This window comes from Leptodactylus fuscus, chromosome 5 (assembly GCF_031893055.1).
Source record: "Leptodactylus fuscus isolate aLepFus1 chromosome 5, aLepFus1.hap2, whole genome shotgun sequence".
NCBI classification, from domain to species: domain Eukaryota; kingdom Metazoa; phylum Chordata; class Amphibia; order Anura; family Leptodactylidae; genus Leptodactylus; species Leptodactylus fuscus.
In genome coordinates, this window is record NC_134269.1 from 128538127 (window position 1) to 128560320 (window position 22194).

The 22194-nt window shown below is 40.4% G+C and overlaps 1 protein-coding gene across 1 annotated transcript in view; it reads left to right on the forward strand.

Moving 5' to 3' along the window:
• The window catches only part of AASS (aminoadipate-semialdehyde synthase), a 52484-nt gene extending 43587 nt beyond the window's left edge, over nt 1-8897 (forward strand). The window contains exons 17-24 of the mRNA XM_075274233.1: nt 670-778; nt 963-1103; nt 1924-2091; nt 2466-2561; nt 2927-3042; nt 4134-4222; nt 4545-4721; nt 5839-8897. Coding sequence (XP_075130334.1) covers nt 670-778; nt 963-1103; nt 1924-2091; nt 2466-2561; nt 2927-3042; nt 4134-4222; nt 4545-4721; nt 5839-5957 — 1015 coding nt within the window. The 3' untranslated portion in view covers nt 5958-8897. The remainder of the gene's footprint in view (nt 1-669; nt 779-962; nt 1104-1923; nt 2092-2465; nt 2562-2926; nt 3043-4133; nt 4223-4544; nt 4722-5838) is intronic.
• Nucleotides 8898-22194: the final 13297 nt, after the last annotated feature.

Genomic DNA, 22194 nt, shown 5'->3' on the forward strand with positions numbered 1-22194 from the left:
ACTCATGGGTGCTTTTGTCTAAACCATTAGTTTCTTACCAGTTCATGCTCTATATCCATAAACTGAGCAAGCCTTCTTGTTTCCTTTATAGTCACTGTTTCTGCAGCATGTTCTGTTTGTCAGTTGCTTATTTCTACAGCTTTAGGCTAAGGCCTCACTAGGCGTCCCGCAGCAAGAAAGCGCTGCAGGAAAAACCACAGTGGCAACGCAACGCAGTTCTTCCCGCTGCGCGTTAGTCAGAAAGACTGCAGAGGTTGCTTCTGCAGACTTTCTGTTTCAATTATACCTTTGGTGAAATCGGCGTCATTTCCGTAGGTATAATTGACATGCTAATATTTCCAAAACCGCGCGTTTCTGCCACGTGGGGCCCCGGCCTTAAAGAGTTTCAGGGTCTTGTCAGTCAGATTTCCTTGATTCAGCTAAATTATGTGACAGTATAGAATATTGGATTACTGTATATTTTGCTTTTCATTTTGACAAGCTGTACCCTGGAACTCTGTGTATTACTATTTTCTTATCATGCTTTTTTTATTTTTCTAATTTTGGTATATATTGAATATAGCCATCCGTAAACCACTGCAGAGTGCATATATTATTTATACTGCTAAAACAGGTATTGCAGTGCCATGGGAAATGTAGACAATGACATGTATTTGTATTTCTTTGTAGTGCGGAAGATGCTGGGATTACAATTGTTGGTGAAGTAGGTTTGGATCCAGGTCTTGACCATATGTTGGCTATGGAATGCTTTGATAAAGCTAAAGATGTTGGCGCCAAGGTAAGGAAAATCGCAAACTGATTTTCTCCATCAAGTTATTCTGTTTAAGGTGATTCCCATCCAAAACCTAAACTAAGCCCCACTTGAACAGAGAAATGAATTTTGGCTTTTTTGCTGGACATTCTAAAAGTCTCCTGACAAAGGCCCATATACTATCTCTGATAGAAGTTTTTGTTTTCTGCAGGTAGAATCTTACATATCTTTTTGTGGAGGACTTCCAGCCCCTGAGTGTTCTGACAATCCGCTGAGATATAAATTCACCTGGAGCCCTCTAGGAGTTCTCTTGAACACTATACAACCTGCCACCTATTTAAAGAATGGAGAGGTTTGTTAAATACAGATTTATGTATGTATGCTTATAATATGTCTTATCAGATCTTCTTGAACGTCCATCATTTTTGGTGCATATAAGGTATTGTAGTAGAGTTTGTGCATTCCGAAGGTCAAGTACAGCAGACCCACCCTTCTAAAGACCCATGGACACAGAAGTATTATTGGTTTTTTTATTTATGGTGCCTCTATTGCATGCCTCAGTTTTTTATTTTTTACTTTTTCTGGCAGAACATGACCAAAAAAGATTGTATAATGTTTCAATGAATGCAATATATAGAGAGGTGATTTTCCCAGTAGCATTGCTTCTTGGTGAGAACAACAATCTATACGTGTACATTAAAGGAATTAGTATCAGCAAGTACTCAGCATATGGCATTTGTTTTGTAATAGTATCTAACAGGAGAATTGTTATAATGAATATATTAATTGAAGGTTCTAATATGATAGTAGGACATAGCATACTTGTTTGTTAGATGTTAGGCCTCATACACACGACTGTGTACATGAGCAGGGTACGTAGTTGAACCACATGGACAGCACATGGAAGACATCCGTGCCTCCATGGCCCCATTCAACTGCTCTCAGTGAGTTTGGGTTGCAAAATGGACAGGAATGGGATCTGTCCTCAGTTTTGTCTGATGATAAAACGCGGCTTTGTGCACGGGCCATAGAAATGAATGGGTCAGTATGCTAGCTGTGACAAACATGGCTAGCACATTGACAACACACATGGATCTTGTGCATAATGCATTATAATGATCTCTCTACATTGTTTGCCATGTACGTTTCATAACTTCTTTCTCTTTTCTTAGGTTGTTAATATTGCTGCTGGGGGCTCATTGCTTGAGTCTGTCACAGACATGGACTGGTTTCCTGGCTTGAATTTAGAAGGTTTCCCTAATAGAGATAGTACAAAATATGCAGAACCCTATGGGATTCAGTCAGCACATACCTTAATAAGAGGAACCCTGAGGTACAAGGTCAGTTTTGGCTGTTATTGAGTATTTTTTTACACTTCTGAGTTCTAATCTATGTTGGATTCTAAAAAAAACATAATAAAATGATACTAAATGAGTGCGTTTAGTACCCATGTTTCCTTTAAGGGCTTATTCACATGTCCAGATTAATCAAAGTATTTCTGTGTTGGTCAATGTGTTTTAGTCTTTATAATTTGCATATTATATAAAAGTATTTTTTTCCCCACATTGAAAACTCAGGGCTATAAGGAGATTATTTTGAAGCTCTGTAGCTTCTATATCAAGTACTGGTGATGGTTTGTGAATTGCTGCTAACAGTTAACAATACAGTTAAAGAAAGTGTAGTGAGTAACGTTCATGTCATTTTATTTTTGCAGGGATTTTCTAAGGCAATGAGTGGGTTTGTAAAACTGGGATTGATAAATTCTGATCCTTGTCCACTGCTTGCTATAGATGCACCAGCAATAACCTGGGTGAGTGAGCTGTCTTCTTCTATTATGAGGGAATATATGAGTGGGGGGTATATTTCAGGTGGAATTTGGAGTTGCCTCAAAATCTGCTCCCAATTCCTCTTTGTGAACACACAGGTACACTTTAAGTCATTATAAATGTTTGTTACTGGAGGTTTTCTTTTCTCATTTATGGTTTATTAGCCACGACATTGTATCTTAGCTGTTTTTGTAGCAATTTGAGATATGCTATATGAAGAGCTTTTTGATCTCTCTTCTGTGCTAGGCAATAGTGATGTTGAATATTTGAAAGTTTACAGATTTGTTTGTGATATATTGTGTGAATGGGCTAAAAGCTAAAATTGTAAATAACCAACTCCTATTTCTAGAAAGAGCTCCTCTGTCATCTGCTGAAGCTTCCAGGCACAACCAGTGTGGATCATGTTAAAGAAGCAGTGTATAATAAAGTGGGAAATAATGATAGCAACATGGAGACTATCCAATGGTAAGAGCTATTGGTGGCTCCTTTCTGTGAAATCTTTTATGCTTTATGTTGTTTCTTTATTGAGAACTGTGCCCTGTTTCCAACTGTGCAGGATGTATGGGCTTGTGTGCAGTGCAAGGAAGATGGGGGAGGGGGCACTTCAGACCATCATAGAATTTAGAGACGTGCTTTGGGTGTCATATGGAAAAACAGCTGCAACCTATGTTATTTCCAGAGACATTATCAGTTGATAATACATTTGTGCTTGGGGACAGCTACATATAATATAAGAATCCCAACTGTGCTTCCAACTGAGGGGATCTTTACAAATAATACAGACAGTGCATTTCTTTATCCTTTCTCTTTTGAGAGCTGTCTTTTGCTTCTCACTGTGTTTGTTGTATGGGATTGTGAGTATAAAGCAGGGGAAATAATTGGGAGAGGGTCACTTCAAACAGTTACATCTAAGGAATTTTAAAATGTAGAAACTTGCTCATAGTGCCATATGAAAGAGAATGTCTTCATACTAAGTTACAGTTGTCCCTGTATTATTTGTATAAGGTGTAAAGGGAGTTTGTGATAGGGAACAAGAATTATGGGGGAGTCATGCTGAGGTTCAAGATTTAAAGATATACCATACTGAGGACCAGGTAAGAGGGGGAGCCATGCTGTGTTGACTAGGAACAAGAGGAAAGCCATGTTGGGAACCAAGAATAAGGGTGGCATCATGAATTAGGAAATGTGATGTCAACATGAGAGCATGAAAAAGTTGGAGCCCCTAATGGTTGTTTATGTGGATTAGTTCAACTTGTCTACAGTATCATGGCTCTTTTATTAGTCTCAGTCTAGACCTGGTTCTGAGTAATATACAGATGTGATAGCAAGCACAGCTCTTTCAGTGTACATGTTTGTTGACTGCATTGGACTCTTTAAATTTCCCTGCGTATACTTTTAGAAATCTTACCCGCAAAAGTTTTTCTGTGCAAATTTGGGTGCTTTTGGTCAAAGAAGTTTCATTGTGTTCCTTTTTATTTCTTTACTGTATATTCAGCTATGGTCAATATTTCTGGAACTGTATCTGTCAATTTTTTTTTGTGTTTTTGCCTGAGCAGGTTTGGATTGCTAAGTGATGAACCAGTGCCTGTAGCAGATTCAATTGTTGGTGCTCTAGCTAAACATTTGGAGATGATGCTTTCTTTTGGTAAGTTGCACATTTTACGGTTAATGCAATCCATGATTTGTAGACCGATCTCTACATTTGGCTGGACATTCCTACATTTTTAAAATCTTCCAGTATGGTATTGAGAAGTCCCTGGAAAAAAATATGAGCACTACAGACCAGGTTAGACACTGGATATTCGCCTGTCTCTGCAAGCCAGAGCAAAGTTTACTTGTGATGATAAAATTTAATTCTATAGCTAGAAGTTGAAAAATTATTATTATTGTTCACAACATAACACCAAACTCCTCAAATTCTTTGTTCAGTTCGTTGACCCCTGATATTTTTTTTTTTTTCTTTTAAGGTCCAGGAGAACGTGATATGATTGTCATGCGAAATGATGTTGGCATCAGGCATCCATCTGGACATCTAGAGTCCAAGAACATTAGTTTGGTTGTGTATGGGGAGGTGAATGGCTACTCTGCCATGGCAAAGACTGTAGGATACCCAGCAGCCATTGCTGCCAAAATGGTTTTGGATGGTGGGTATTATAGTGTGATTTCACATATACTTTGATATGCTACAATAACTAGAATGTCCTTTGTTTTATTCTCCTGCAACACCATTACCAATGCAGTGTTGGCCAAAAGTATTGGCACCCCTGCAATTCTGTCAGATAATACTCATTTTCTAACAGAAAATGATTGCAAGCACAAACTCTTTGGTATTAATATCTTCATTTATTTTGCTTGCAATGAAAAAACACAAAAGAGAATGAAAAAAAAAGTCAAATCGTTGATCATTTTACACAAAACTCCAAAAATGGGCCAGACAAAAGTATTGGCACCCTCAGCCTAATACTTGGTAGCACAACCTTTAGACAAAATAACTGCGAACAACCGCTTCCGAGTTTCTTACAATGCTGTGCTGGAATTTTAGACCATTCTTCTTTGGCAAACTGCTCCAGGTCCCTGAGATGTGAAGGGGGCCTTCTCCAAACTGCCATTTTGAGATCTCTCCACAGGTGTTCTATGGGATTCAGGTCTGGACTCATTGCTGGCCACTTTAGAAGTCTCCAGTGCTTTCTCTCAAACCAATTTCTAGTGCTTTTTGCAGTGTGTTTTGGGTCATTGTCCTGCTGGAAGACCCATGACCTCTGAGGGAGACCCAGCTTTCTCACACTGGGCCCTACATTATGCTGCAAAATTTGTTGGTAGTCTTCAGACTTCATAATGCCATGCACACGGTCAAGCAGTCCAGTGCCAGAGGCACTGGTTATGAAATGAAATTATATAAAATATTTATTTCCTTCAGTCATCACTTTCCCGTCCCTTGGCCAAACTTGATGGACATGTCTATTTATTTTCCAGTGTACTAACTATGTAAATACGTCAGCCATATGATACAGTTAATAAAATCTACCATATGATACTTTGTCAGAGACTCAGTAAATTTGAAGAAATGCTGGGTGCAATACTTTGCATCCTGTCAAACTGACTTAAAACCACATTGGAACCTTACAAACCCATTATCAGGCACCACTGGTATCAATATAACAGACCCTGTAGATCTTGTGGCTGTAGTGTGAAAAGACCGTACTATTTGTACATGTACACTTAAAACATGGAATTTATACATTGTTTTTTCTTTTTAATCAGGTGAAATTGAAAGCAAAGGCTTGGTGATCCCATCAACTAAGAATATATATGGACCAATCTTAGAGCGAATTACAGAAGAAGGCATTTTCTATAATGCCAAGAGTACATTTTCGCTTTAATTGATACATAGAAATATACATCATATATGGTACACTGGATTACGCTTCATCAGTGTCTTGCGTGAATGTGATGCATCAAGAAATACCATGAAAGGATGAATGTTCTACAACCAAAGTACCATTGCTGAATGTGAAAAGAGCTAATTTTCTACTATGTGATTGTACTATTTACTAGGAACAAACCAGAGAGTCATTCAAAAGTCTCCATAGGGAGGGTTCATAAACAACACATAGTTTATCCCCTTATAGAAAAATGTCCTTATTGCCCATAACAACCATAGTAACTTTTATTTTTGCATTGTAGTTGAAAAAATTACAGGGGTATTCTGGTGACAAGTTATCCCACGTTCCATCCACAGGATAGGGCATAACTTGCTGATTAGCGGGGTCCGACCAATGGGACCCCCCCTGATCACAAGAAGGGGAGTGTTTTCTGCTACACTTTGTATTGAGCGGTGCCTGTAAATGCACATACCGTCTCTATTTATTTCAGTGGGACTGCTGGAGATAGCCCAATGCTGGATTTTGGCCATATCTAGTGGGCAATTCAAAATGAATGGAGAAGGAGTGCGTGTTTCCAACCACTGCTCCATTCAAACTGGGGTGCAAAACACCCTCTTTCTAGTGATCAGTGGTGGTCCCAGTGGTTGTACCCCCACTAATCAGCAAGCGGTCTACTATCCACTTCTTATGACTGGAATACCCCTTTGAAGCTGAACTCTGGTTGCAGTGGGTAAGTGGGCCAGACTTTTCTTCTGTGGAATAGAGACTTCTTGGAGACTTTTGCATCTCTCTATAAATCTATTTTATTGCACTGTAATGACCAAAATGCTTTTCATGTGCCAAATATCACTGAAAGTAATATCTTTCAATATGAATGTGTTCATGAAGATATACTGTGCTTGAAGCTGAAATAGTCTAGCGTATCTAAAGATATATAAGAAAAAAAAAAAACTTCCTAACATCCCCAGACCATAACCAGAAAGCTACATGATGATTTGATCTTCCGTCTTTTGTGCATTGACCCCATTTAGGGTATGATTATGTGGTGCTGGCATGGTGTGGCCAAAAACTAGACGGCCTTGTCAGATGTCACAGTGTTCCTTTAAATTTCATTACGAACTAAATATCAGCTTGGTTACCGCACGGCCATTAGCATGAAAATTTCATTATGCAGTCAAGTTGTCATGAATTAATGGAATACTGTAGCAATTGGCATTTTTCAGTTTTTTGGTTTTTTTTTTTTCTCTTCACTTTGGCCACATCAAGATTACATTATATAATTGTATCCTTATGGTCTTGTCTGAATCCACTACTTTACAAACTGAAGACTACCTCCCTATGTAGTCCTATCTAGATATTTCGCTAGCCCAATCATGCCTATAGGCTCTTTAATGTGGCTCTTGCTGTGGACTTAAATCTTAATAGAATAATTGGTATTATTTTAAAGAACAACATGGAATTCTTATTTTGTTCTAACAGATATGTAATATTTAGAATATGCTGTTTTTAGCCATTTGGTATAATCATTGCCCACCACTACAGGTCCAGTAATGATATTGCCTGCAAGTTTTTATTAGTGCAACCATTTAATGTATTAATAGTCCATGTTTGCATTTGCTAACAATGTATAGTAGCGTGTGTTTGGTATTTATACAGTATATGTACACTTACTGTAGATCTGATGAGATTTTCTAATGTAAACTTAATGTACCTGGAATTTTATAAAACCACTTTTCATATATGAGTAGTACACATGACTAGAAGAAACTTATGTTATTAGGGACATTTGTTTTCTTCTTCACTTATTAAGCTGCTCTCTTTATCCTTATCTTCACTCAATCTGTTAATATACAGTCTGTCTTGAAATCCATCTCACAAACAGAACTCTGTAGAGAGGGGAGGAGGGAGGAGAAGGCTGCTAACCGATTTATTGCCGGTGAGGAACACCCCTCCCCTCCCCTCCCCTCCCTGATAGTGCTCGTCCATAGACGAGTACTGGGGAGGCATTCCTCCTCTCAGACCCCGTTCCCACGGAGTAACGCGGCGCTCATTCTGACACATAAACACGTGTCAGAGTGAGCGCTTCAAAACAGAATCCCATTGACTTCAATAAGTTCCGTTTAACGCGCGTAACACGTTGAAATCAATGGGTTAAAAGCCTCCCATTGATTTCAATGTGTAGCGCGCGTAAGACGGAACCCATTGAAGTCAATAGGATTCTGTTTTAAAGTGCTCACTCTGACACGTGTTTATGTGTCAGAATGAGAGCCATGTTACTACGTGGGAACAGAGCCTCACAGTACAGCGCTATAGGCGCTGCTGTGAGGAAGAGCATTCCTGACTGACTGTCAGGAACGCTCTTCTGACGGTGAAGAGCTACGGTACTGGCACTGATAGCTCTTCACCTGGGGCACAGATCGTGAAAATCGACAGTACGCTGAATTCAGCGCACTGTCGGCTTTCTACATGTATATGAAACCGCATGTGCCCCAAGTGATGAAAGGTCCTCTTTAAGCAGATTGGGTATGGGAACCTAGCATCATATGTAAAAAGTAGCTCAGTTTGATGAGAGAAGAGAGAAATGTCTTTAATAAGCTATATTACAAAGTTTCTTATACTTACCTGTACTATTTATTTCTGAAAAGTTTTTATAATTGATAGTATGATTTAATAATTACTGTAATGCCCCCAATTCTATGCTGCTTTGAGCACATCCCACCACATGCACACTTACATTGGGGGATGACCGCAATTTTCTACAATGTTTTATCTGTAAAATGAATCTTTTCTACTGTTCGTGAGGAGGAGGTTTACTATAAATAAGTGATGCACTACATTGTGAGCTGTAGTTTTGAGATCAGATTTGTGCATGTTTATATAGCTTTTCTGGAAATACAGTTTGCAGGAAACTAATTAAAGGTAAGATCTTCATCTGTGTCTTGTTGTCCATTTACCTTATTACATTCAGTGATAAACTAATAAATAGAACAACCGCACTTAGAGGATGTTCACCTCGCTTTTTAACTTTTATAGCAAATTCTCAAGCCCCAGATATGACTTGGAACAAGCAACTGTAAATCTAGCATTTGTACAGCTGTATTTGCCACTGGTAAGAATTGTGCAGCAGAATCGGCGCACTGTTTGCCTCAGTTTTACAGCACAAGTAGGTGAAGCACATTAAAACTATGGCTTAGATTTGCTAATAGTTTAAATGTAGTGTTTTAAAATACACCAGATTTATCACAATGAATGGCTGGATGTTATATCTGGTGCATCTTTACACTGCCTAGTCTTTTACTTTTACACCAATTTTTTCTGTTGGCTTACTTTCATCCAGAATTCAGAAGTCAATTTTGAAAAATGTAGTTGGGCCTAAGGCCCCCTTAAGATGTGCCACATTTACATCAGATAGAACTAGGACCAAACCACACGTCTCTTCCCAGGAGTGTATGGATAGTAAAGATTCGCGCTCACCCTCAAGTGTCTTGATAGAATTCCTTTATTAAAAACCTTCCACACAACACCTTTTTCAAGTGTATAATAGGTCAGCATATACATTTACATCAGAGTCTAATTGTAACCACGATAGTAAATTTGGTCTGTGTCAGGCTGTGAAAATATAGTCGGAGTCCATGATTTGGCCTCCTGACTGATATGTTATTTTGGTTGCGCAATGAATGCCATAAAAACAACAAGAAAGTTTTTTTTCTTCAGTTTTTCTCCACGTCCATCCCATTATGAATTATTTTCCAGCTTCCCAGTATATCTTATGGAATATTACATGGTACCACTACTAAGGACAATTTGTCCTGCAAAAATTAAGTGCTCATATGGCTCCTTGAATAGAAAAATAAAAAAACGTATGGCTCTTGGAAGGCAATCTAAAATTTCCTGTGGCTGCACAGGGTGTGTAGGCAGGAGATGGTAGGGCTCTGAGCAGCAAGAGAGTACTCCAGGAAGCTGAAGGCCCGCCCACAGTGCACCAACTGCCTCATTTGCATACAACTTCAAAGTTGTTTTTCTCCAAATCTGCCGAACTGAGATACATAACAAAGGTATGTTATTACTGTAAATATGCTGTGTAAGGTGATGGCGGCAATATGCATGGGGTAGACTGGCACTGAATATATCAATTTTCACTTTGCACCATTCGCTTTATGGAAACCAACTCTGGGGTCAAAATGATCATGATACTCATTGATAAAGTTTTTGAGGGGTGCAGTTTTCAAATTGATGATAATTCTGAGTACTTTCCATTACACTGGTGCCTTAGGGGCTCTGCCAAAGCATCATGATAACAGTTATTCTGTCCCCTAAAAGCTTAATGGCGCTTCTCGCCTTGTGTGACCTGCTGAGTGCCCAAACAGCAGATTTCATCCACAAGTGGGGTATTTCCGTACTCTGGGGAAAATGCATACAAAATTGTGGGGTGTATTTTCTCCATTAACCCTTTCTGGAAATGAAAAATTTGGGGCTAAAGTGACACTTTATTGGGAGAATAGTAATTTTTCATTTTTAAAAACCCAGGTAATTAAATCTGTGAAACAGCGGTGGGGTCAAAATGCTCAATATAGCGGTTGATAAATTCTGCAAGGGGTGTAGTTTCGAAAATGGGATCATTTTTTGGGGATTTCTATTGTACTGTTACTTTAGGGACTCTACAAATGTGACATGGCAGCTGAAAACTACAGAATAGCAGCAAAATTTGTCCTCCAAAAGACAAATAGCCTCTTTCCATTCGAAGCCCCACCATGCACCCGCACAGTAGTTTATGACCACATATGGGTATTGCCATGTTTAGGAGAAATTGTGTAATCAACTGTGGGGTGCTTTTTCTTATTTAATCATTAGTGAAAAAGCAAAATTTGTAACCAAAGCAATTTTTTTATTGACAGGAAAAGGAATTTTTCATTTTCACATCCCAATGCTAATAAAATCAATGGAAAAGCTGTGGGGTCAAAATATTCACTATACCCCTTGATAAATTCTTTGAGAGATGTAGTTTCCAAAATGCCCATCATGTGTTTTAGTTACACTCTCTTCCAGGGGTACCATTGTCACAGTGGTGTGTGTCTTTTAAAGGGGCTCTATCATTGGCAAAAGTAATTTTTAACTAATCACATCCTTGCATAGCCTTTAGAAATGCTATTCCACACCTACCTTTACTATGTAAATTGCCTCAGTGGTTTTTGAATAAGTCCGTTTTGAATCATATCCTAATTAGGCTCAAGTGAGCACAGGAAGTTGTCAGCCAGCTCTCCTCTCCCTGCTGTGTACTATGTATGAGAGCAGGGAGGAGGAGTCAGCAGCAGCCTGTGCTGTATATACAGAAGACAGTGCATGAAGAGACTTTCGGGGTGCACTGAGAAGCTAATTGGCCAATGAATAAATTTATTCAAAATCTACTGAGGCAATTTACATACGAAAGGTATGTGTGCAATAGCCTTTCTAAAGACTATGCAAGGATGTGATTAGTTAAAAATGGCTTTTTCCAATGATATAGCCCTTTTAAAGCATCCAGGTATCATATTTGGCCAATCGGCAACAATACTCCTGCTGGATATATTAATGAAGACCCAAATCATCTGCAACGGTGACATGCACTAGTAAAAGCACAGGGAACACGTCATTGCGCACTCTGCGTGATGTGTTCCCCATGTTCCTACTTACGCTTGCACCTGCTGCAGATTATTTCGGTTTTCATTGATATATCCAGCAGGAGTATTGTTGTTGACTGGCCCAATATGATTCCTGGACATATTAAAAGACACACCCCAGTGGGATGGCCTTATTCCCAGAAGAAGGTGGTGCCGTTACATGCATCAGGTGAAAAGCATCTCCCAGGTGAACTTCTTTGTAACAATATGGGTATTATAAAGGCACTACCTATAATATATTTATATATCTCAGCAAGATCTTCTGCTCACTAAATACCCTTCCCAGGAAAATTTTACTGCAATGCTAAGCTGCTCCAGAACACGACCCCTGTTAACTCATTTGCATAGGAATAAAAAGCAGCTTTTTGTCAAAATTAAGTGGCCATTCTACAAACAAATAATAGCACTGTTCTCAGAGCTCTGAGCACTATAAGGTGCTGTGGCTGGTTTAATGACATTTTTGGTGTTGATAGACTCCCTTTAAGTAGATGATGTCTTTAAGAGGTTAATATTGTAACATGAGGGACCAGTCTATGTATATGCTATATACTAGTAATATAGGTTGAATCAGAGCAACCAGAGAAGTGAAAATCTGAAAGGTCTAATATGATCATTGTAAATCCAAGTGCAGTGAGGACAATTACATTCATTTAGCTGAAGCTGTGATCTCACGCTATGCTAAAAGCTGTCTCAGAAAAGCATGCTGTAAATATTTCCAGGGTGTTTCTCTGAGGCCTTCCATGCTGTTTCACAGATGCATCTAGCAGTCTCCATCCTGATGCGGTTTGAAAGTCTCAATTAAAATAAGCAGCATTTTTCTTATTTTAAAAACTAGTTTTTGGCTTTACACATCTGCTGCCCGACCTAACACATTTAAGAGAAGGTTTAGAATTCATTTGATCTTAGGAAGCTTGTCATCTACAATAATGTGTTTCTTTTGCAATGCTTGAATATAGGTTACATAAATCTATTTTCAATATTGATTTCTTCACAGGAGTCTTGATAAAATAGAATTTCAGTCTTGAAACTATGGGAGGTATTTTGTCTTTGAGGCAGGATGTAGCAAAGAATGAATACATTTACTTTTATTTTCTGGAGACTTCCCAAAGATATTGATGCAAAAGGGAAATAAAATGGACAGCTATGGAATACAATAGTGCTTTGTGGCAGCCCTTTAATACCTGCACAAATTTGGAACCTAATGACGAGAATATTTTTAGTGACTATTTTTTGCACATTCAAGTCAAACTTCTTTTTAGCTTATTATGTACATGTGTGTATTTTATGGCAGAAAGAAAGGTTTTACATTTTGTATTAGATCATAAAAAAAAACAAAACAATTTTTTTGTATTGTCTACTTCATATTTTTCTTTTGAAGTGGAGCTGCTATAATGATCACCATAAAGACTGTGTCGGATCGATTTAGATCTACCATCATGATCAGTTGGCCATTCTCGCAGTAAAGACGCATCGGCAAAGTGGTTGCTTCCCTATTAGAATAATAGGGAAGCATAAAGCAATTCAGGAGGTAAAATGGTAAATATTAATTCTTACTTCCCTTTGGATTGATAATGCTGCAATAATTCTAGTTCCCTATTAAAAAGTTATAGCTCTCTAGGCTACGGCCATACAATGACCCATGTAGAAAAGCTACAGCCAGGCATTCGTTACCATACCATAGTATGGTTGAAAAAAAAAATGTCCATCAAGTTTAACCAAGGGATTGGGAAGGACATAACTGAAGGGACGAATGAAGGAAGTAAGTATACATTTTTTTAAGCATCAATGCTGTTGTTGCTGTGACCAGGTCCTGGGGTGGGCTATTCCACAGATTCTTACAGTGAAGAAGCCTTGCCAGCTCTGGAGAATAAACTTTTTGTTTCTTTACAAATAGAGGGACGGCCCTTTTGTCTTTTGAGGAGATCTTACATGGAACAAGTAGCTCAATTATTACACTCTTAAAGTATACCTCCAATCATAAACTACTTTCCATAAATGAATAATGTAGGTGAATATAAGAAACTTTGCAATATATCTTATTAAAGAAATTTGTTCCAGCTGACTTCTGAGTGGTATACAGCATGAGATGCAACCATATGAAGCACTCCCTCCTGTGTCACAGCCACAGTCTCTCTCCTCAGCTGTGCAGGGGAGGCGGCACTAAAGAGGAAACTAATGGCAGCATTGAAAGAACAGGAGCATAGTTCCTCTTAAATTATTAGAGGAGGTGAAAAGTCATCTTTAAGTTCTTAGCATCTGTTAATAGGCCCTGCTCCACTGATTTTAGCACAGTTGTAATTTTCTCTCTAGCCTGTACCATTCCTGAGTATTAAAGGGATCCTATCATTAAAACAACATTTTTTTTCTCAATAACATGTAGGAATAGCCTTAAGAAAAGCTATTCTTCTCCTTCCTTTAGATGTCTTCTCCACGCCACCATTCGGTAGAAATCCCGGTTTTCTTCTGTATGCAAATGAGTTATCTCGCAGCACTGGGGGCGGTCCCAAGTGCTCAAACAGCACTGGGGGTGTCCCCAATGCCGCGAGAGAACTCTCCAGCGACGCCTCTATCTTCTTCTGGAACGGCCTCTCCCCGTGTCTTCTTCTGGCGTTGGCTTCAAACTTCTAGGCATGTGCAGTCGACTCTGCCGTCGGGCAGAGCCGACTGCGCATGCCCGCCTGGTGTAAGCGGACATTTTCTTGTGGCCACTTACACAGTAAGCTGGGGCTAAACGGCCACAAAAAAATAGCCGCGTACACCAGGCGGGCATGCGCAGTCGGCTCTGCCCGAGGCCTAGAAGTTTGACCCCCAGCGCCAGAAAAAGACTCGAAAAGAGGCCGTTCCTGAAGAAGATGGAGGCGGCACTGGAGAGTTCTCTCGCAAGCATTGCAGTTTGAGTGCTACGGGATAACTAATTTGCATACTGAAGAAAATCTGGATTTCTACTGAACAGCGGCACGGAGAAGACATCTAAAGGTAGGAGAAGAATAGACTTTCTTAAGGCTATTCCTACCTGTTATCTAGAAAAAAAAAATATTGTTTTAATGATAGTGTCCCCTTAAGAGCAGTGACCAACCAACTGAAACAACCCCCCCACCCCTCCACCCTCCACCATTTCACACTGTGCTTCCTCTGGACCTCATTGTACAAATATCTGAATTACTTTCACCTAATCTTAAACTGCCCCATACTTATCTGTGTCCAATCCAGTATCTGATGCTCACAGGACGCTGGGGAAGCAGGGCAATCAATACTCCTCCCAAAGTGCCAAGGCCCACCACAAGCCTCGTATCCGTGGTAGCATTGTGACACTGCTACACATGGATATATTGGACGCATGCACACATGTGAAAATCATCTCATCTACAGGTATATACAACAAATAGGTTAGGGAACATCCTCTGCATGTAACATCCTCCTGCTATGTAGAAACTTTATGCCCTTTTTATTGTAAGTAATGTAAACTCCATTCAGGGGTTTTCCCAACGTATACATGAGTCCCCTGGCAACAACAATAATAATAATAAGGATAATATCCCGTCGTTCCTAGTTCCGGTCGAAGATCGCTTTCCGGTTTTGAGAGTTTGCCATGTCTAGCAACTAGCAAACATAAGACAGGCAGGGATGCTATATGTTGTGAGAAGAGAGAGGAGGAGAGCGGGGGAGGCCACAGCCAGTGCCCGAGCCAAAGTGTCATGTCATGTGCTACTGTGTCATCAGCTGCATCGGGGGAGCAGGGGGTAAGAAGTCCAGCACCCTGGGGGATAGGCATACTGTTTTGTGGTTACGACGGGCCTGCTGCAGAACCTCATTTGCTGAATGCTATACAGTGTATAGCATTCGGCAAATGAACGCTGATTCTGCAGCAGGCTCGTCCTTGCTAGGAGCAGGCAAGCGTGCTGTTACCATCTGCCTTTTTCTCATTGGAATGAAAAGTCCGATCTTAGACTCCGCCTCCTCAGACGAGCCACCGGCAGAACCAGCGTTGACTGGCCAATCAACGCTGGTCTATTCATTCCAATCAGAAAAAGGCAGCTGGTAACAGCACGCTTGTCTGCTCCTAGCAAGGACGAGCCTGCTGCAGAATCAGCGTTCATTTGCCGAATGCTATACACTGTATAGCATTCAGCAAATGAGGTTCTGCAGCAGGCTCGTCGCAACCACGAAACGTCGTACCTCCTATCTAATATAAATGATCTTGACCGGGTCAGAACATGGGTAAATTCACTGAATTCACTTCGGAACCGGAAGTTTTCTTGCCGCCGTTCATTTGCGCATGTGTCACCGGATATTTGCAAAGGGACTCATGTATATATATTTTTTTAAACTTTAGTAATCAGACAAAAAACAAACAACCCCACCCCCAAAACATCATCTGCCCAGCAACTGTGACACTTTATGCCTCATATGTGCCCACATTTCAATAGTTCCATAGCATTGTTATCTTTACTATGGAACATGTGACTGTCTGCTTCATTAGCGAAAACCACATTTCCCTGTCTCATTGGCTATTCCTTCTAATAGAAATCACTCATGCATGGCAAATAGCCCCTCTGTTAGAACAGCACATGCATCATAGTTCCCAACCATCCCGGATCCCGTGGGACAGTCCCGATTTTAGACTTCTGTCCTGCAGTCCTGGACTGCTTACTGCATGTCCCGCATTGCCCCTGAAGTGTTTTGCTTGTTAACAAACTTCCCCCTGATCACCACTAGCTCTTATCCCAGTTAAAAGGCTGAATAAAGTACACAGAAGGACCTGTGTGACATCAGTCGGTCACGTGACTAGGTAGGAGTGTCTTTGTATCCCGTGCAGTGCAGGAAGATGGAGAAAAGTGGGCGGGAGAGATGTGGGGTGCAGGGTGGAATGTGTACGGGGAGAGATGTGTGGTGCAAGGTGTACTGTGTATGAGGGGGAGATGTGGTTTGCAGAGTGTACTGTGGGGGGAGAGATGTGGGGTGCAGGGTGTACCCAATGAGAAATGGATGGGAATGGGAGAGGTCAATTTAGAAGTAGGTGGAGCTAAATTTGACACAGCCCGCTATTATTTTGTTCCTCTTTCTGTCCTTTAAAACTTGGGAGGTATGGTATTTAGCTAACAACATTTTTATTTCTCCACTCAGGTCCCTGAAGACCTTTCACACCATATGTCCGCACATTCTCTGATACCTGACCACAGCCGTCATCACCTACAAGAATGTAAGGAACGGATGGCAGGTCCTGAAAGATCTGGTGAAGGTGATCCAGCAGGTGAGAACATCACAATTCTGTTTAGAAGTAGTCTAATATAAGGAACCACCATGTTGTCCAAAACAACCAATCACAGCGCAGCTTTTATATTTCCAGAGCAGATTAAGAAATGAAAGCTGAGCTCGGATTGGTTGCCGTGACTATGTTGTCGGCCATCACTAGAGATGCACAGCGCTGCTAATGGATGCTGTCATCTGTATGTCTGGTGTGTGGCGCCATCTTCACTGTACGGTGGGAGCTGCTCATTACCTGATAGTGCTGCCTATATATATATATATATCATGTGTTACCTCTACAGGAATCTCACACCTACAAGGAGCCTATTGCCGAATTTGTGGAGTGTTTATATGGTCATTTTGACTTTGATGGCACACAAAACAAACAACAGAGTGCAAATCGGTAAGTGGCAGCAGCGCAATGACTGTGGATACTGTGATGGGACTGAGAATCCACGGCCATAGATATTACACCATAAATTCATTATGTAAAAAACTATACCATGTAACATATGTTATAGGTGAGTTATTACACTGAGCTTAGCACATGACAGTAACTAAATGTTATATGGTGACCAGATGACCACCCCTTATCCAGAGCACAAAACCACCCCTTATCCTACAAACCCCAGAGTATAATAGGTGTAGGCCCAGGGGAGATGTGCAAAATAATTTTAAAAAAATACATTCATACTCACCTCCCATTACCTCTTTGAGCCTCCGTGAGGCATCTGGCGCCCTCATGGTAATGTCTGGCGCTCTTCTTCCACAGCTGAGACCACCAGCGGTCACATGGGCATGCCGAGTGTCATGACATCATGATGCTTGCCATGCCAAGGTCACTACCGAGGTCAATCACAGGCCTCAGTGCTGAGCCCAGGCCAAATATGTCACAGAAGAGCGACAGATGCTACAAGGAGGCCCAAAAGTGGTAGTGAAGAGGAGTATGAATTTTTCTTTTTCACCTCCCCTGGGCCTACACCTATCATACTTTTGGGTCATACTTGTACCTATCATACTTTGGGAAGAGACCCCAGACTATATTGTGGCAGCCATTTTAGTTCATCCGAGACAAATCTCAATTTGTTCATCAGTTTTGTAATATTTGGGACGAAAACCCGGGTCCTGGTGAACCGTTTCACCCATCTCTATTGGTGACCTATTCTTAGGATCACTTAGGTGTCCCTGCAACTGATCAGCCGATATCTGCAGCCGCCAGGACTAGCCTTGTACAGAGCCAGAATCATACAGCTCTGTACACTGTGTAGTGGTTTGCAGGGTTACTGCAGCTCAGCCCTCATTGGCTTGAATGGGATCTGAGGTGTAGTAAATAGAGATGAGCGAACAGTGTTCTATCGAACTCATGTTCGATCGGATATTAGGCTGTTCGGCATGTTCGAATCGAATCGAACACCGCGTGGTAAAGTGCGCCATTACTCGATTCCCCTCCCACCTTCCCTGGCGCCTTTTTTGCTCCAATAACAGCGCAGGGTAGGTGGGACAGGAACTACGACACCGGTGACGTTGAGAAAAGTAGGCAAAACCCATTGGCTGCCGAAAACATGTGACCTCTAATTTAAAAGAACAGCGCCGCCCAGGTTCGCGTCATTCTGAGCTTGCAATTCACCGAGGACGGAGGTTTCCGTCCAGCTAGCTAGGGCTTAGATTCTGGGTAGGCAGGGACAGGCTAGGATAGGAAGGAGAAGACAACCAACAGCTCTTATAAGAGCTAAATTCCAGGGAGAAGCTTGTCAGTGTAACGTGGCACTGACGGGCTCAATCGCCGCAACCCAGCTTTCCCAGGATCCTGAATGGAATACACTGTCAGTGTATTCCCGTATACCCGATATATACCCCGATACCCGTTCCAACGGTGTGCCCCCCCACCTTCACCCCAGAAATACCCTGCAAGTCCCCTAGCAATAGAATTGGGGCTATATACACCCACAATTTTTACTACTGGTATACAGTGCCATTGTCTGACTGGGAATTCAAAGAATATATTGGGGTTATAAATACCCTCATTTCTTGCTACTGCCATATAGTGCCAGTTTCTGACTGGTAATTCAAAGAATATATTGGGGTTACGTGCACCCACAATTTTTACTACTGGTATACAGTGCCATTGTCTGACTGGGAATTCAAAGAATATATTGGGGTTATAAATACCCTCATTTCTTGCTACTGCCATATAGTGCCAGTTTCTGACTGGTAATTCAAAGAATATATTGGGGTTACGTGCACCCACAATTTTTACTACTGGTATACAGTGCCATTGTCTGACTGGGAATTCAAAGAATATATTGGGAATACAAATACCCTCATTTCTTGCTACTGCCATATAGTGCCAGTGTCTGACTGGGAATTCAAAGAATATATTGGGGTTACGTGCACCCACAATTTTTACTACTGGTATACAGTGCCATTGTCTGACTGGGAATTCAAAGAATATATTGGGAATACAAATACCCTCATTTCTTGCTACTGCCATATAGTGCCAGTGTCTGACTGGGAATTCAAAGAATATATTGGGGTTACGTGCACCCACAATTTTTACTACTGGTATACAGTGCCATTGTCTGACTGGGAATTCAAAGAATATATTGGGGTTATAAATACCCTCATTTCTTGCTACTGCCATATAGTGCCAGTTTCTGACTGGTAATTCAAAGAATATATTGGGGTTACGTGCACCCACAATTTTTACTACTGGTATACAGTGCCATTGTCTGACTGGGAATTCAAAGAATATATTGGGAATACAAATACCCTCATTTCTTGCTACTGCCATATAGTGCCAGTTTCTGACTGGTAATTCAAAGAATATATTGGGGTTACGTGCACCCACAATTTTTACTACTGGTATACAGTGCCATTGTCTGACTGGGAATTCAAAGAATATATTGGGAATACAAATACCCTCATTTCTTGCTACTGCCATATAGTGCCAGTTTCTGACTGGTAATTCAAAGAATATATTGTGGTTACGTGCACCCACAATTTTTACTACTGGTATACAGTGCCATTGTCTGACTGGGAATTCAAAGAATATATTGGGAATACAAATACCCTCATTTCTTGCTACTGCCATATAGTGCCAGTTTCTGACTGGTAATTCAAAGAATATATTGGGGTTACGTGCACCCACAATTTTTACTACTGGTATACAGTGCCATTGTCTGACTGGGAATTCAAAGAATATATTGGGGTTATAAATACCCTCATTTCTTGCTACTGCCATATAGTGCCAGTTTCTGACTGGTAATTCAAAGAATATATTGGGGTTACGTGCACCCACAATTTTTACTACTGGTATACAGTGCCATTGTCTGACTGGGAATTCAAAGAATATATTGGGAATACAAATACCCTCATTTCTTGCTACTGCCATATAGTGCCAGTTTCTGACTGGTAATTCAAAGAATATATTGGGGTTACGTGCACCCACAATTTTTACTACTGGTATACAGTGCCATTGTCTGACTGGGAATTCAAAGAATATATTGGGGTTATAAATACCCTCATTTCTTGCTACTGCCATATAGTGCCAGTTTCTGACTGGTAATTCAAAGAATATATTGGGGTTACGTGCACCCACAATTTTTACTACTGGTATACAGTGCCATTGTCTGACTGGGAATTCAAAGAATATATTGGGAATACAAATACCCTCATTTCTTGCTACTGCCATATAGTGCCAGTGTCTGACTGGGAATTCAAAGAATATATTGGGATTACGTGCACCCACAATTTTTACTACTGGTATACAGTGCCATTGTCTGACTGGGAATTCAAAGAATATATTGGGAATACAAATACCCTCATTTCTTGCTACTGCCATATAGTGCCAGTTTCTGACTGGTAATTCAAAGAATATATTGTGGTTACGTGCACCCACAATTTTTACTACTGGTATACAGTGCCATTGTCTGACTGGGAATTCAAAGAATATATTGGGAATACAAATACCCTCATTTCTTGCTACTGCCATATAGTGCCAGTTTCTGACTGGTAATTCAAAGAATATATTGTGGTTACGTGCACCCACAATTTTTACTACTGGTATACAGTGCCATTGTCTGACTGGGAATTCAAAGAATATATTGGGAATACAAATACCCTCATTTCTTGCTACTGCCATATAGTGCCAGTTTCTGACTGGTAATTCAAAGAATATATTGTGGTTACGTGCACCCACAATTTTTACTACTGGTATACAGTGCCATTGTCTGACTGGGAATTCAAAGAATATATTGGGAATACAAATACCCTCATTTCTTGCTACTGCCATATAGTGCCAGTTTCTGACTGGTAATTCAAAGAATATATTGTGGTTACGTGCACCCACAATTTTTACTACTGGTATACAGTGCCATTGTCTGACTGGGAATTCAAAGAATATATTGGGAATACAAATACCCTCATTTCTTGCTACTGCCATATAGTGCCAGTTTCTGACTGGTAATTCAAAGAATATATTGTGGTTACGTGCACCCACAATTTTTACTACTGGTATACAGTGCCATTGTCTGACTGGGAATTCAAAGAATATATTGGGAATACAAATACCCTCATTTCTTGCTACTGCCATATAGTGCCAGTTTCTGACTGGTAATTCAAAGAATATATTGTGGTTACGTGCACCCACAATTTTTACTACTGGTATACAGTGCCATTGTCTGACTGGGAATTCAAAGAATATATTGGGAATACAAATACCCTCATTTCTTGCTACTGCCATATAGTGCCAGTTTCTGACTGGTAATTCAAAGAATATATTGTGGTTACGTGCACCCACAATTTTTACTACTGGTATACAGTGCCATTGTCTGACTGGGAATTCAAAGAATATATTGGGAATACAAATACCCTCATTTCTTGCTACTGCCATATAGTGCCAGTTTCTGACTGGTAATTCAAAGAATATATTGGGGTTACGTGCACCCACAATTTTTACTACTGGTATACAGTGCCATTGTCTGACTGGGAATTCAAAGAATATATTGGGAATACAAATACCCTCATTTCTTGCTACTGCCATATAGTGCCAGTGTCTGACTGGGAATTCAAAGAATATATTGTGGTTACGTGCACCCACAATTTTTACTACTGGTATACAGTGCCATTGTCTGACTGGGAATTCAAAGAATATATTGGGAATACAAATACCCTCATTTCTTGCTACTGCCATATAGTGCCAGTGTCTGACTGGGAATTCAAAGAATATATTGGGGTTACGTACACCCACAATTTTTACTACTGGTATACAGTGCCAATTTCTAACTAGGAATTCAAAATGCGCAAGGCTCCCGGAAAGGGACGTGGACGAG